General features: G+C 40.7%; 1 protein-coding gene across 1 annotated transcript; it reads right to left on the bottom strand.

Annotated features, from left to right (window-relative positions):
* Nucleotides 1–10,370: 10,370 nt before the first annotated feature.
* LOC130719454 (uncharacterized) lies at nt 10,371–11,816 on the bottom strand. The gene has a single exon (XM_057570082.1). It carries the CDS (start codon nt 11,814–11,816, stop codon nt 10,371–10,373), a length of 1,446 nt encoding a protein of 481 aa, XP_057426065.1.
* Nucleotides 11,817–14,875: the final 3,059 nt, after the last annotated feature.

Below are 14,875 nucleotides of genomic sequence, written 5' to 3'. Positions count from 1 at the left end.
GTTTTAATTGTGTATTAATCTACCATAAATTTTCATTTTTTTTATATCGGAAAGAAAAAAATTATTTATATAAATATGAAAAGAATTTATATTTTTTTATTCAACTCGAAATCTTTTTTAAAATTCACTTGATTTTTAAATTTAAAAGTTTTGAAATAAAATATATGAGGAGTAAAACTTTTTCTAAATGAATAAAGATAGAATTGTTGTTTTTCAGAATGATAGAAGAAATATAATATTAAGGCTGTGATTTTTTTTTTAAATTCAATGGTTAAATCTATGATAGATTGACAATCAAGGTGCCCACTAGGGTGGACCATTAATATTTTGGTCCACCGGTGCTCCATAATTAATCACCATTAGATCTTAGCATCTTGGAATATTCTTTAATTGGATGGTCAAAATTTAATGGATAACAAAAGGGTAAAAATGTAAAGGTCAGACTCTTCTTCCCCAACCACCTTCATGTGTCACTGAATCACCAAGAACCAAGAACCAGAAACCACCACAACACAACCAATGTAATCCAACCACCGTGACCCTCAGCGCAACTATACCTAAACCGTGGCCCAAACCCCACCACCAAACCAGGTTCTTCGCCTCCATCAACCTTGTGATGTACCAAAGCCATGTGAATCAGATGCTAAAAACCCCCATCTCAGCCTCCAACACAACCCACAACATAAACCCCAAACCTCAACCAAACAGAGAGGAGATGAAGAAAAGAACCAGATACACCACCACTCTCCCCTTCGATGATGGTGGTTGTGCACCTCAGATGCGAAGAACAGTGGCGATGGCTAGGTGATTTGGGAAAATTTATGTTGGTTCGTTCATAGTTGATCGCTAGAGACTCTGCCTGGGTTTTGATCTGGGTTCTAGAGGGCTATCAGTAGAATCTCGCACAAGGATGTCGGAGAGATTGAAACAAATGTCATTGTGTCGGTGAATCCCAAACTAAGATCGTAGCATTGTTGGCGTCGTTCCTGTTGTAACCCAATACGAAAACCTAGTGCTACTCAAGTGAGTCGCTGGGCTCGTTTGGTGGGAGGTTGGCAGGCTTCGATCTCACGGTGGCTGATGGTGGTTGAAGTGAGAGGAGGGGAGAATGGGAGGGAGAAGGAGAAGAAGGGGAAAAGTCTAAAATCCTCGAGTGTAAAGTCTAAAATGCCCATGGAGCACTGATAGAGTAAAATATTAATGATTTACCCTAATGGACATCGACAACTAAATCCAATTTCTACTCTAGTCTCAACAACTGTCTTTTTTTTTTCACTGTATTTTTTGGATATATTATACATTTTATTTTCTCTCTCTCACATCCCAAAAAGCCCCAAAAACATATTATCTCATCTTCCGATTTCATCAACCTTCAAACTCAAAACCTGAACCATTCCTATCCTCCAGCAATTCGCTTTATCTTCTTTATTTCACCATTGTTCTCCATGCCCCTCTATTCCTCCAACACTTCAATTTGTGTTCTAAGGCTTTGTTTGGATTGATGGAGTGGAGTGGAAGGAAATGGAGGGAGGAAGAGGTCCATCGTTTACATTATTTAAAAATTGATGAAATTGAATGGCACCCAGTGATATACACTCCATCATATACCACTCTTTTTCCTCACTTTTCCTCCCTCCAAATTTGGAGGGAATGGGAAGGAGCAAGTGAATGTTGAACCATTAAAATTAAAAAATTACCTCTTCACCCTTATATTACTGTCAATCTGCTGCCTTTCTACCAATACAGCCGCAACCAATTTTTTTTTCGTTCTCTTCAGTTGCTTCCATTTCACCTTGTTCTGTGCTCATTGGTATTGGAATCATTAATCAAAATAATGAATCGTTTTTCTATCATGTTCCTGTATATCTTATACCGAGGAATTGTGTGGGCAATTATTTCCGAGGAGGTGTCGCAAGAAATATAGCATAGTGCATATGAAAGCTTGGAGCAAAGCCATACATGATTATCTATCTTGGTTTGGTCATGGCCGGTGAATTCCTATCATCACAAATTTTTCCTCTTGGATAATTTTGATCTTGTAGAATCATGTTGGACTGTTGGTTGTCTGTTTAGGTTTGTGGTTGAGAAAAAATGTGTAAATTAATATTTTTAGGGTTAAGCATCATATTTGAAAAACATATGGAGCAGATCCTCGCCGGAGCCCGGAGCTCCGGCGAGTGATGAAATGGCAAGCTGAGTGGAATAAATAATTTTTTTAAATAAAAAACACATCAGGAAATTAAAAAAATGAAAGTCCAAAACTTTTCATGACTCACAAATCACAAATTAACTCCAAATCAAAAAAACCCTAAATCCCAAAATTCATAAATCCCGAAATCAGAAAATTCAAACCCAGCAACACTAAACCTAAAATCCCAAAATTTCTATTAAAACCAAATTCAGATTTCTCACAACACCAACACAAACCTAACAAATTAAACCCAGCAACACTAATTGTTAAGATCAGGTCTTCAAAATCTCAAACAAGCCTCTACATTCTCTCCAGTCTCCACACCACTCTTTCCACTCTCCCACCACCTCCACGGCCTCAAGTCGCTTTGCTTCCTCCCCACTCAAAAGCGACGGGATCGAGATTGACAGAAGAGGAAGAAATCGAGAAAGAGGCAAGAGCGACAGGAGGAGCGTTGAACCATATCTTCGTCGCCTTCGTTCGCATTGTTCATCATCACCGTCATCTTCGTCGCCGGCGGCGGCCTGAGACGTTGGACGTGAGCGAGGCACTGTGCAGCGGCTTTGGCGGTCGTGTGTGGCGAAACCACGTCGTTGTAATGGGTTCACGAGAGGGAACACTGAAGGTCGAAGGTTTTCTTCATCTCCTACCTGTGGTTTGGGGTTGTGTTTCAGGTTCGACGGTCTGTGACCTCTGTGTTGTGCTGTTGATGTTCTTCCTGCTAGAAGCTGTGGGAAGCGTTTTTGTTTCTTGCTCTTTTTTCGGTTTTCTTCCATTGCCAGTGTTTTTGTTTCTTTTTCTTTCTCTCAGATGTAACTGATTGATAGACATATTTAATTCAGCAAAAACAAGGACATATCAGACGTGAACATAAACCAGCAGACAAGGTAGAGAGCAAACAATGCACATATAACAATATAAGTCTATAACTAAAATAACAAGAGAATGAGTCAAGAGTAGCTTGGGTTGAAGCACGCTAGACGCTGTCCTTAGAGAGAAAACGCCCCAACTGCATTGGGTAGATTAAGAACTTGATGCGCTCTTCTCCCAAGATACGTCAATCCGTTGAATCTGTCGTGTGCAGCGAAAGATCCCTGAACTGATGAACAAACTATGCTCTTTGAATATTGATTAGTGGAAAAACCAGTGAAAATTAGGGGAAGAAGAAGAAAATTGTGTGTTATGTTTTATCTGGGTTAAGAAAGCCGTTTCAAGACTCCTTTTTGTAAAGCTTTTGTGCCAACGTGCAGCCAGAGAAATAGGCAACGTGAGGAAAAATTAAAGAACGCGCAATGGGAGTGGAGAAAGTTTCTATCAGCTATAAAAACTGAATTGAGAAACAAAATCCCTAAAAGTAGGATAAGGGCTTTGAAATAAAAATCATATCAGAAAGATATATATATATATATATAGCCTTTTTTTTGAAAATGAAAGTAATATTATTAATAATGAATAAAGGAGCAAGCATGAGAAGAAGGTTCTCATGGCGATTACAAAGTATCCCAAAACTGCACCTCCCACCATCCTAACCATCTCCCAAATGTCTTCCCCGCAAAAGGTAAAAAATAATATTAAGGATGAGCCTCATTAAAACCTTGTTAAGAAAAACCCATTGGGAAAAAACCTAACAAGAAAAAAGAGTGTCACAACCTTAGAATAGCCAGAATTGCATCCTTGATACAATATCATAACCCATAAACCTTCCACAAGTCAAAAGCGCCCCTCCCAAGAAAATGCACCTAGCCCCAACTGCACCAGCGAAAACGCAACAACAGCGCAACAGTAGACAACAACAACAACAAATTCGTACAGCAGCAACAACTAAATAACAACAGCAAATCAATTGACAGCAGCTCCAGAACACAACATCAGCAACAACGACAGCAGAGATTTTGACAGCAACAACAACAAATAATTATACCAGTAGCAGGAGCAACAACGACAACACCAGCAAATAAATAACAGCAATGCACAACATCAACTAATTGACGTTGATCGCAGCACGTTGCACCAGCGAAACAGCAACATTAGATAATTTTGACAGCAAACCTATCATCAAACCCCTTCCTATCAGTTCCGAAAGAGACAAACCCCCACATAGCTTTTAAAGATAAAATATCACTAACATAAAATAGGATTTTAAATTAACTAAATATGAAATTTTCCAATAATCCCCCACATAATTTAAAATCTAGAAATATTTTTCAACATTCAAAGAGCACATGACATTGTATATTCAGCATGAGGAACCTTCCGGGTTTGAGCCCCACACCTAGTGCATATGTACCTCCGCTTGAGTAGATATGGAGACTTGATTGTCTTGAGCCATATCCACTAAAACCAAACTTTAGAACACAGCACATACAATATAGTTGTTCAATCAAAGTTCTCATCAGTGGTTGCGCGTTACGGCCTTGCGCATGTATCTTGTTTTGTTAGTGTCACTTAGAGATTATCCCAAAATCTCACAAAGGCGGCCCCACCTCCACACTCACTAGGTGAACCCTCAAAGGGTGATCCGTGACCATCACCCCTACAAACCATTGTCATTGGGTCCATTAAGAGATAATTTCAACCTCAACCTTGAAATCGCCATAGTTTAAAATTCAAAGTACACCATGCCATAGGAATGGGAAACAGAACAGCTCCGTCATTTAAATATTTTGGTGTACCATAATCAGCAAACAACTTCGTTCTTACCCGTTGAACTCCTTTCATGGGATCGCCATTAATTTGGAGATGGGTGTCTGTTGTTGCGACTAATTTATGGGCTTTAGTCTCATTCCCCTCGACGTTTCAAGTACTTGTTGACGTGTCAGGCCTTTTGTAAGCGGATCTACAAGATTATTTTCTGACCTGACAAAACCAAGAGAAATAACACCATGAGATATCAAATTTCTAATAGATTTATGTCTCACTCTAAGATGTCTTATCTTTTCATTGAAATTTTTGCTAGTAACCTTAGCTATAGAAAATTGGCTATCACAATGCATTGAAATTGGAGCTATAGGCTTATTTAACAAAGGAAAATCACCCCCTCCTCAGGGTCTGTGAGTCGGGGATTCCCGTATTCTTTAACTTTGACATTAGCCCAAATGGCGCGAATGGATGAAGGTGTTAAGCAGCGTGGCTTGGATAATGTCTCTGAAGGGGCTGTGGCAGGAGTGCTCCACGCGTTCCACTACTATAGGCGCTCCGCTCAGGATGCTGACGAATTACGATCCGAAGTGGCGCGCCTCCGCGCTCTCAATTCTAAACTTGCTGAGGATCGCGAAGTGCTCGCCGCACAACTGATCGCCAAGGAAAACTCCTTTTCCAAAGAGCTAGTCGAGCAGTCCGCTCGTGCTGAAGTTAGCTTAGAGTTTCGAGATAGGAGGATTTCTGAATTGGAGAAAACCCTTGCAGAGCTGCGGCAGGAGGCGCAGCTAGAATCGAGCGCGAAAGCAGACCAAATAGCTTTGATGGAGGCCGACCTTGAAAACCTTCGATCTGACCCTGGCGAAGAAAGATGATCTTCTATCCCCAGCGAAGACTCAAGCTCATCTTGACGCGAAGGCCTTAGAAGAAAGATTGAGGTCAGAGGCTGCTGTTGCTGCCGTTTCTGAACGCTGCCGAGGCTTCTTCCTCGCCAAAGCCCAAGTCAAACATCTCCATCCTCTGATTGATCTCAGCCAGATGGGGACATTTAAGAGGGTTACACCCACAGGATTGGTCGGGCCCGACGATCCTCCAGGCTTCGTCGCCGAGCATTTCCTAACGGAAGAACACGTAGAGCCAACTCAAAATGTTAGGAGTCCTTAGATTATCTTTGTTATCTTTGTACCAAGGGTCTCCTTTTTTTTCTTCTTTTTAATCAGAACCCCAAGTTTTTACTGCTTTTGCTATGAGTCTTAATTGTACGCCTCCCGCCGGGAGATAAACTATGCGGGACGTTCCTCTTAGGGAATTTCAAACGTCTGCCCAAGTGCTTCTTTTCCACGTTCCAACGGTTTACTGTTGACCACCGGCCACGAACGCTCAAGCCTTTATTGCAAGTCGCTCTTTTTCTAAGAAAAACTCCTCGAGAAACTGCTCCAGCAATAACTTCCGGAGACTGAACCGGGCTTATAAATAAGAACCAAAACGCAACAAACTTCACATCTCATCCGCTTTCTAAAACTTCAAGGAAATGGCATCCTACATTGCCTGTTTGGAAGAGCTCAGAAAGAAAGCTTTTGGTGAAGATCTCTTCATCAACGTTAGGCTTCAGGAGGATCCCAACGTTTACGACTGATAGAAATTCCGCAAGTGCACGGATTGCCCTAAGTAATATAAAGATATCGAACCACAGAGATAGTTGTTTATCAAATTGTTCAAAGACTTTTAATGTTTAGAATTGTAAAAGGAAAAGCAATGTATGTTTGAAGTTTGGTTGTGTGAAAAACACTTGTGAATAAAAGCTAGAATTATAATTCAGAAAAGAAGTACCCTGGGCAAAACTCAACTTAGTCCAATTATGTTTCTCAAATCAAGTTCTTATATGAAGTTTAGAATCCTTATCCATGGTGATGTAGCCTCTACCTCTACTTGTTAATTCCTTAATCAAGTAAAACATTCAATTTCATTTGCCAAACCTAATTCCTTAGTGCCTAGTCAATTCAATTGAAGAATGAAGTTTATAAGTTCAGGCCAACACAATAAGTTTCTACCCTTATTCCTAAGTGATAGCAAACAAATCAATCTAATCCCAAGTCCCTTAATCCTCACCAACTTCCGTTGTGCAAGAAGAAAGCAAAACACTTGTGTGCACTCAAGAGAATATTGATTCAGAGAAAAGAAACATGGAAGAGAAACTTTATTCATATAAGAAAATGAGAAGTCTAAACCATAATCAAAACTAAGGTTCACTTCACCCAGAATACAAAGAGAAACTAACCAAGCATGGCTATGAAATTCATAATGCAAATTAAAAGAGCAAAAACCTGAATCAAGAGTGCCAAGAAGCCTCCCACAAGCTCCAAGAAACTAAAACTTAAGTTTGGCTCAAAAAATGCAAAGATACCTAAAAGAAATCACAAAATCCTAATTTATAGACTTTCCAGCGGCCCGCCACGCATGTGCGTGGCCTCCTCCACGCACATACGTGGATGATCTGTCAAAAAACGCTCCTAGGTCTGCTTACCACGCATGTGCGTGGCCAAAACGGCGCACATGCGTGGCTTCCACGTTCCTTCAGCTTTTTCCATCAGAACCACCACGCATGTGCGTGGCCTAAGGGGCGCACATGCGTGGTCTTCACCAGATTCCCCCCTTCGTTCACAGAACAGCCACGCATGTGCGTGGCACAGGTGGCGCACATGCGTGGCTCATCAGATTCTTCTCCGAGTTTTGTAACTTCTTCTTCAACTATCATCATGGCTCATTACTTGGTCTTCAATCAACTTCATTAGCCATCAAAAACACCTGAAACCTTCAAGGAATCTTAACAAACCATCATTCCACCAATGTAACTCATGGATCCACTCATTTAATCACAATAATTCAGAAATCATCTATTCAATTCATCAAATAAAACTCCTAATATGCAATCAACTCTCATATTCTCTCAAGATTTCAGCTCAAATCTGAACATAAGAATTAACCTCAAACCTAAACTAATAAAAAGACCAAATAAATAAATTAAAAATGCCTAAACTAATGCAAATGCAATTATGAACTATAAAGGGACCCAACTTGACTCAACACTAAATGAAGGACTCAAAAAGAAGAATAAAGAGGCAAAAAGGACTCGATAAACATAGAATAAACCTCGGGTCATCACACCACTATTCTCAACGGCAGCTTGTCCTCAAGCGTAAACTCAAGGTAGCTTGTCCTCAAGCACAGAATAAATCACCCCTTCTTCAGCTGCTTAAGCTTTTCAAAACAAGATACTTCACACAACAAGAGAAAGGTCAAATGCACACAACTAAAGATGAAAAGTCAGCAAGAGTAAACAAGACTTCCAAGCAAGAGCTCATCAACTTCCTCACATATCAAACACTTTCCTCACATTTTGGTGCTCTAACGTACAAGCACAAAACTTCAGCCCTGGTAATCAATCAAATCAAAGTTAGTTGCTAAGTAGCAAGAATCAGATAGAGACTGAAAATGGTTGTAACTTTGGCTAGGGTAAAGGTAAGGAAACCAAGAAGAGGGATAGCACAAGAGGCTCTCAAGACATTTTGGGGTGAGTGACTTCTTTATTCAACACAACCTTAGCAGAATGTTTAGACTTTGGGATTCCTTCCTTCTTTTTCTTTTATTTTCTTTTTCTTTTGTTTTTCAATTGTCAAGGCACTTGCCCTTCTTTCGACAATTCAGCTAGCTTTTTTTTTTTTCTTTTCTTTGTTAGGAAGGAAGTCCTTTTATAATTTTACCTGCTCAAACAAAACCATAAGACACTCACCAACAACACAATTCACCATAGTTTGGGGGCCAAGAAAAATTATTCAATTATAAGGCTCAACTTGGGCAACTAGGGAAAACAAATGCAATTCCAGCAAAGTTCTGAGGCCAGAAAGAATTTCCTACCAAGTCTCTTCAAAGATTCAAGCACTAAGCAAAAACCAACATGTATTTCAAAACAGAGCTAAGTATGTGCAAGCATGTTAGGAATAAACTTTGAGACACTCAGCACTCCACAAAAACAATAGGGTGTTGAAGTGAAACACCCTTTCTTATGAACTCAAGCAAGTAAGATCAAGCTACCTCACCTTCCAATTACAATAGCATGTTCAAAGACCACAAGATAAAAACATGGAAGTATCAACAACTTTCAATAAGAAGTAGCTAATTCTAGGGTGAAACCACTTAAGCAAGTTCAGCATAGCAGCAAGAAACCCAAGGATATTCATACTGACTCGAAGGTAAAAAACAAAACATGCAAAAGACTCGATGCACTAACTACCTAAAAAGAAAATGTTTTTTTTTTCTATAGAGGAACACAAAACTAAAGCAAACTCAAATTCAAGAAAAGCAAACCTGGACTTGGGTTGTCTCCCAAGAAGCTCAATTTTAAAGTCTTTGATAGACTTTCCTCCTTTTCAGCTAAGAAGGATTAGAATCACACTTTCTCAAACTTTTGCATGAGCAGGTAGGAATTTTGCACCAAACTTTTCCACAAGGTCTTCCCAAGTAACAATACTTCCTTGAGGTTGAGATTGAAACCAAATCTTAGCTTCATCCTTCAAGGAGTATGGGAACAACCTCAGCCTAAAGGCATCATCAGACACATCTTTTATCCTTACCGTGCTACTGAACTGATGAAACCGCACCATATGAGCATGAAAATTCTCTGTGGCTGAACCTCCATATTGGTGCTCGCCTACAAGCTTTATGAGAGTTGGGTTCATCTCATAGTTGTCCTTTTTTACTTCTGAGGCCGCCTTTCCTGAAATCTTAGCAAACTCTTCACAAACAAATTCATCAATCACTTCACAGCTAAACACATCCTCACAGTTAGGATGCTTCAATGTTCTAAAAACAGAAAACTTTACGTTTTCATCACCAACTTTCAAGGACAAAAGACCCTTGGCAACATTGATTTTTGCATTACCGGTTGCCAAGAAAGGTCTCCCCAAAATTAGAGGAACTCTAGAGTCCTCTTCAATGTCTAGAATCACAAAATCAACAGGAAAGATAAATTTGTCCACCCTTACCAAAACATCTTCAGCATTCCCATATGGGTGCTTAATGGACCTGTCCGCCAATTGCAAAGACATCAAGGTAGGAGTGGCCTCACCCATATTCAACTTTTTAAACATGGAGAGCGGCATCAGATTGATGCTAGCCCCCAAGTCACATAAGGCCTTAGCCCCAGGCAAACCTTCAATGTCAACAGGAATGGTAAAACTCCCAGGATCTTTCAACTTTTGGGGGAGTTTTCTCTGGACAATTGCACTACACTCCTCTGTCATCATAATTGTTTCATTCACCTCACTCAATCTCTTCCTTCCAGATACAATATCCTTCATGAACTTTGCATAGGTTGGCATTTGCTCTAAGGCTTCAGAAAAAGGAATATTGATTTGCAACTTTTTAAAAATTTGTAAGAACTTTGAAAATTGTTTTTCCAGATTTTTCTTCACTAAAGCCTTAGGTAATGGTACCTTGCAAGTTATTTTCTCAGGAAAAGAATCCTTACTCTCTTTGTTTTTTACTACTTCCTCACTTTTGTTCCCTCTTTTTCTTTCTCAACCACTTTCTCAAGTTCAACACTCTTCTTTTCAACTAACTCCTCAATTTCATTCAAAGTTTTACCACTCCTAAGAGTGACAGCAGAACAATTTTCAGATTTAGAGTCTTTAGGATTAATAAGAGTGTCACTAGGAAACGTACCTGGGAACCTTTCAGCAATGGCCTTGGCAATTTGGCCAACTTGAGTCTCCAAATTTTTTATGGAGGACTCATGATTCTTGAAGCTGGTTCTAGTTTCATTCATGAAACCCCTGGTCTCATTCATGAAACTCTGATTAGTAAGGGCCAAATCAGTGACAATCTCCTCCGAACTCTTCTTACCATTCCCCTGATTTTGAGGTGGTGGAGGCCTTTGATTCAGCTGGTATTGCCTCTGATTTGGAAATTGCTTTGAACCACTAGCTTCTCCTGAGTTGTTTTGGTCCCTCCAGGAGAAGTTAGGATGATTTCTCAAACCTGGATTATAAGTGTTGGAGTAGGGATCATTTTGATAATTCCCCATGGCCTTAACCTCTTCATCAAATTCAGCATCCTCAGCATTTCTTTGCCCAAATTCGAGCCTCTTCACCATGGCATCCACCTTTTGTGCAAGCTTTTTGTTGGATGCAAGAACTGCATCAAGAGTCTCAACCTCATAAACTCCCTTCCGGTTCTGCCTATCATTGTTTGAATGTGCAGCTCTAGCAGCCAAATTGTTTATGATGTCAAGTGCTGGTTGGGTTGGTAGAGCATCAAAGGCTCCGCTTGCAGCTGTGTCCAACTTGTCTCTGGTGTAGTCATTGAGAGCTGCATAGAATTTCTCCACTTGGTCAGCAGTGGAGATGTTGTGGCCTGGGCATTTCATCAAGAGTCTTTTGAACCTCTCCCATGTCTCATAGAGATTCTCAGAGTCCAGCTGGATGAAGGAATTGATCTCTTGCTTCAACTTCCTTATGCGGTTGTAGGGGAAGAACTTAGTTGTGAATTTCTCAGCTAAATCATCCCAAGAAGTAATACTCCTCAATGGTTGTGTTCTCAACCATTCTTCAGCAACATCCCTGAGAGAAAAAGGAAACAACATTAACCTGATGGTGTCCAGGTTGACATTCCTTCTCAGTGTGGAGCAATGTCTGGTAAAGCGCTCCAAGTGTCCATGAACATCTTCATTTGCACTCCCACCAAACTGGTGTTGACTGACCAAAGTGATGAAGTGTGGTGGGATCTGGAAGTCTGGAGGGGCATCTTGAGGTACAACAATGCTCCCCTCAAAGTTGTAGTCCACACGAGGTGCAGTGATGTCCCTCAAGGACCTTTGAGCCTCCTGCTCTTCTCGAAGTTGCCTATCTCTTTCAGTCTGGGCAGCAACTTGAGCAGTGATCTCAGCACGAAGCCTTGCTTCCATCTGAGCTGGTGTTTCTTCAGCGGCCATGTTAATAGTCTGAGTGCGTCTCCTCTGTTGTGCAAGTCTGCGATGGAAAGTACGGTCAATCTCTGGATTAAATAGTAATGACTTAGGATCAACTGAACCTCGCATAAACTAACAAACAGTTAATAGCACCTATTCACTCAACAGAGATTTAAGCAAGCAAGTAACAAAGATTCGAAACAAAAACAATCCAAGAATGTTTGATAAAACTCAACTATCCCCGGCAACGGCGCCAAAAACTTGATAGCAATTCCGCAAGTGCACGGATTGCCCGAAGTAATATAAAGATATCGAACCACAGAGATAGTTGTTTATCAAATTGTTCAAAGACTTTTAATGTTTAGAATTGTAAAAGGAAAAGCAATGTATGTTTGAAGTTTGGTTGTGTGAAAAACACTTGTGAATAAAAGTTAGAATTATAATTCAGAAAAGAAGTACCCTGGGCAAAACTCCACTTAGTCCAATTATGTTTCTCAAATCAAGTTCTTATATGAAGTTTAGAATCCTTATCCATGGTGATGTAGCCTCTACCTCTACTTGTTAATTCCTTAATCAAGTAAAACATTCAATTTCATTTGCCAAACCTAATTCCTTAGTGCCTAGTCAATTCAATTGAAGAATGAAGTTTATAAGTTCAGGCCAACACAATAAGTTTCTACCCTTATTCCTAAGTGATAGCAAACAAATCAATCTAATCCCAAGTCCCTTAATCCTCACCAACTTCCGTTGTGCAAGAAGAAAGCAAAACACTTGTGTGCACTCAAGAGAATATTGATTCAGAGAAAAGAAACATGGAAGAGAAACTTTATTCATATAAGAAAATGAGAAGTCTAAACCATAATCAAAACTAAAGTTCACTTCACCCAGAATACAAAGAGAAACTAGCCAAGCATGGCTATGAAATTCATAATGCAAATTAAAAGAGCAAAAACCTGAATCAAGAGTGCCAAGAAGCCTCCCACAAGCTCCAAGAAACTAAAACTTAAGTTTTGCTCAAAAAATGCAAAGATACCTAAAAGAAATCACAAAATCCTAATTTATAGACTTTCCAGCGGCCCGCCACGCATGTGCGTGGCCTCCTCCACGCACATGCGTGGATGATCTGTCAAAAAACGCTCCTAGGTCTGCTTACCACGCATGTGCGTGGCCAAAACGGTGCACATGCGTGGCTTCCACGTTCCTTCAGCTTTTTCCATCAGAACCACCACGCATGTGCGTGGCCTAAGGGGCGCACATGCGTGGTCTTCACCAGATTCCCCCCTTCGTTCACAGAACAGCCACGCATGTGCGTGGCACAGGTGGCGCACATGCGTGGCTCATCAGATTCTTCTCCGAATTTTGTAACTTCTTCTTCAACTATCATCATGGCTCATTACTTGATCTTCAATCAACTTCATTAGCCATCAAAAACACCTGAAACCTTCAAGGAATCTTAACAAACCATCATTCCACCAATGTAACTCATGGATCCACTCATTTAATCACAATAATTCAGAAATCATCTATTCAATTCATCAAATAAAACTCCTAATATGCAATCAACTCTCATATTCTCTCTAGATTTCAGCTCAAATCTGAACATAAGAATTAACCTCAAACCTAAACTAATAAAAAGACCAAATAAATAAATTAAAAATGCCTAAACTAATGCAAATGCAATTATGAACTATAAAGGGACCCAACTTGACTCAACACTAAATGAAGGACTCAAAAAGAAGAATAAAGAGGCAAAAATGACTCGATAAACATAGAATAAACCTCGGGTCATCAACGACCTGACTAACAAGTTGCTGGGAATGGATTTGAGTCCAAAGATGGACGCTATCCTCAGAAATTTCCCCTGCTTCGTGGAAGAGTTCAAGAGCTCTGCCGGCGGGAGCGGGATCTGCTGGAGGAGACAGGAGCAGTGAAAACAGCTCTGGAGACGGCGGAAGAAGGTCCTGAGAAGCTGGAGCTGAGCCGAAGACTGTGCAACCTAGAGTATAGGCAATACTGTTTGGAGCATGAGAGGACAGAACAACGCAAAGAATGTAGGAAAATGAGAATAGATCCTCCCTTTTGAATGTATAAAGTCAAATATTTGAATAAAAGTTTTGTTTCCTGAATTGTTTTGACATGCATCATTATGAATCATACGAGCAAACAAATAACCGAGTTAGTAAATCGTCACGACACAAACAGATAAATGAAGGAATAAATGAATAATTAAATGAGCGAAGGATAGTTAAGCGGGCGAGGCGGGCGACCCTCTACTTATCTTCGCCTTTCGTTGATCGCCGCTTAGCACTTGTTTTTAGTGTTAGTCTCCCAGTTTTGCATGAGTAATTTTCGAGAGTGTGCTACGTATAACTAGGACTTTCGCTCGGTATTTTACCGAGGCTTTTGTTCGCACCAATATTTCCCGTAAGAGCAGGTACGGCCCCTCCAGCCTTATTAGGTGGGGACTTACAGCTGCTCGGGGCCCAATGGCCATATGAGTTTACCCGAGACTTTTGGCCTAGTTAAAAAATGCTTCCCGCGTTTCAGGAAGACTCGACTCGCCCAAATTTCGGGGAGGTTCTTTGGATAAGGAGCTTTATTCGCGCACGCCGCCAACGGGTGGCGACGGGAAGCTCATCCGCACACGTCGCCTGTAGGGGCTACGGTCAGCGCCGGACTTTCCGGAGCGATCCCCAGACATCAAGGTCGTGTTGGGATCGCCACATTCAGGGAATTTTTCCCACCAGGCTGCCGTCTCAGTTCGATAGTTAGGAGTATTGCTAAGAATATCCTTTTGTATTTGATTTGTTTAAATTTTTACATCGAGGGATGCCTCGTTAAAAAACTCTCGTGTCGGAGAAAAAGAGTGAATCTTTATTTTGGTCCTTGCTTTTTGGTCTCCTTTTCAATCAGAGAATTACTCCCAGCATCCTGTCTTCCTCGCCTTCTTTGCCTTCTCTGCCGTGGCGAGGGATCTGTCCCTGTCCTTCCTCGCGATTGGCGGGCCGAGCTGACTTCGTTGGTCTTCTGTCCCCATCCCTTTGTTGCTCGCCCTCGCTCTTGTTACCCCTTCCTTCTACTCT

This window comes from Lotus japonicus, chromosome 5 (genome assembly GCF_012489685.1).
Source record: "Lotus japonicus ecotype B-129 chromosome 5, LjGifu_v1.2".
In the NCBI taxonomy this organism is placed as follows: Eukaryota; Viridiplantae; Streptophyta; class Magnoliopsida; order Fabales; family Fabaceae; genus Lotus; species Lotus japonicus.
The sequence above is the reverse complement of the archived record's forward strand: the minus strand, read 5'-3'. Positions and strand labels throughout refer to the sequence as shown.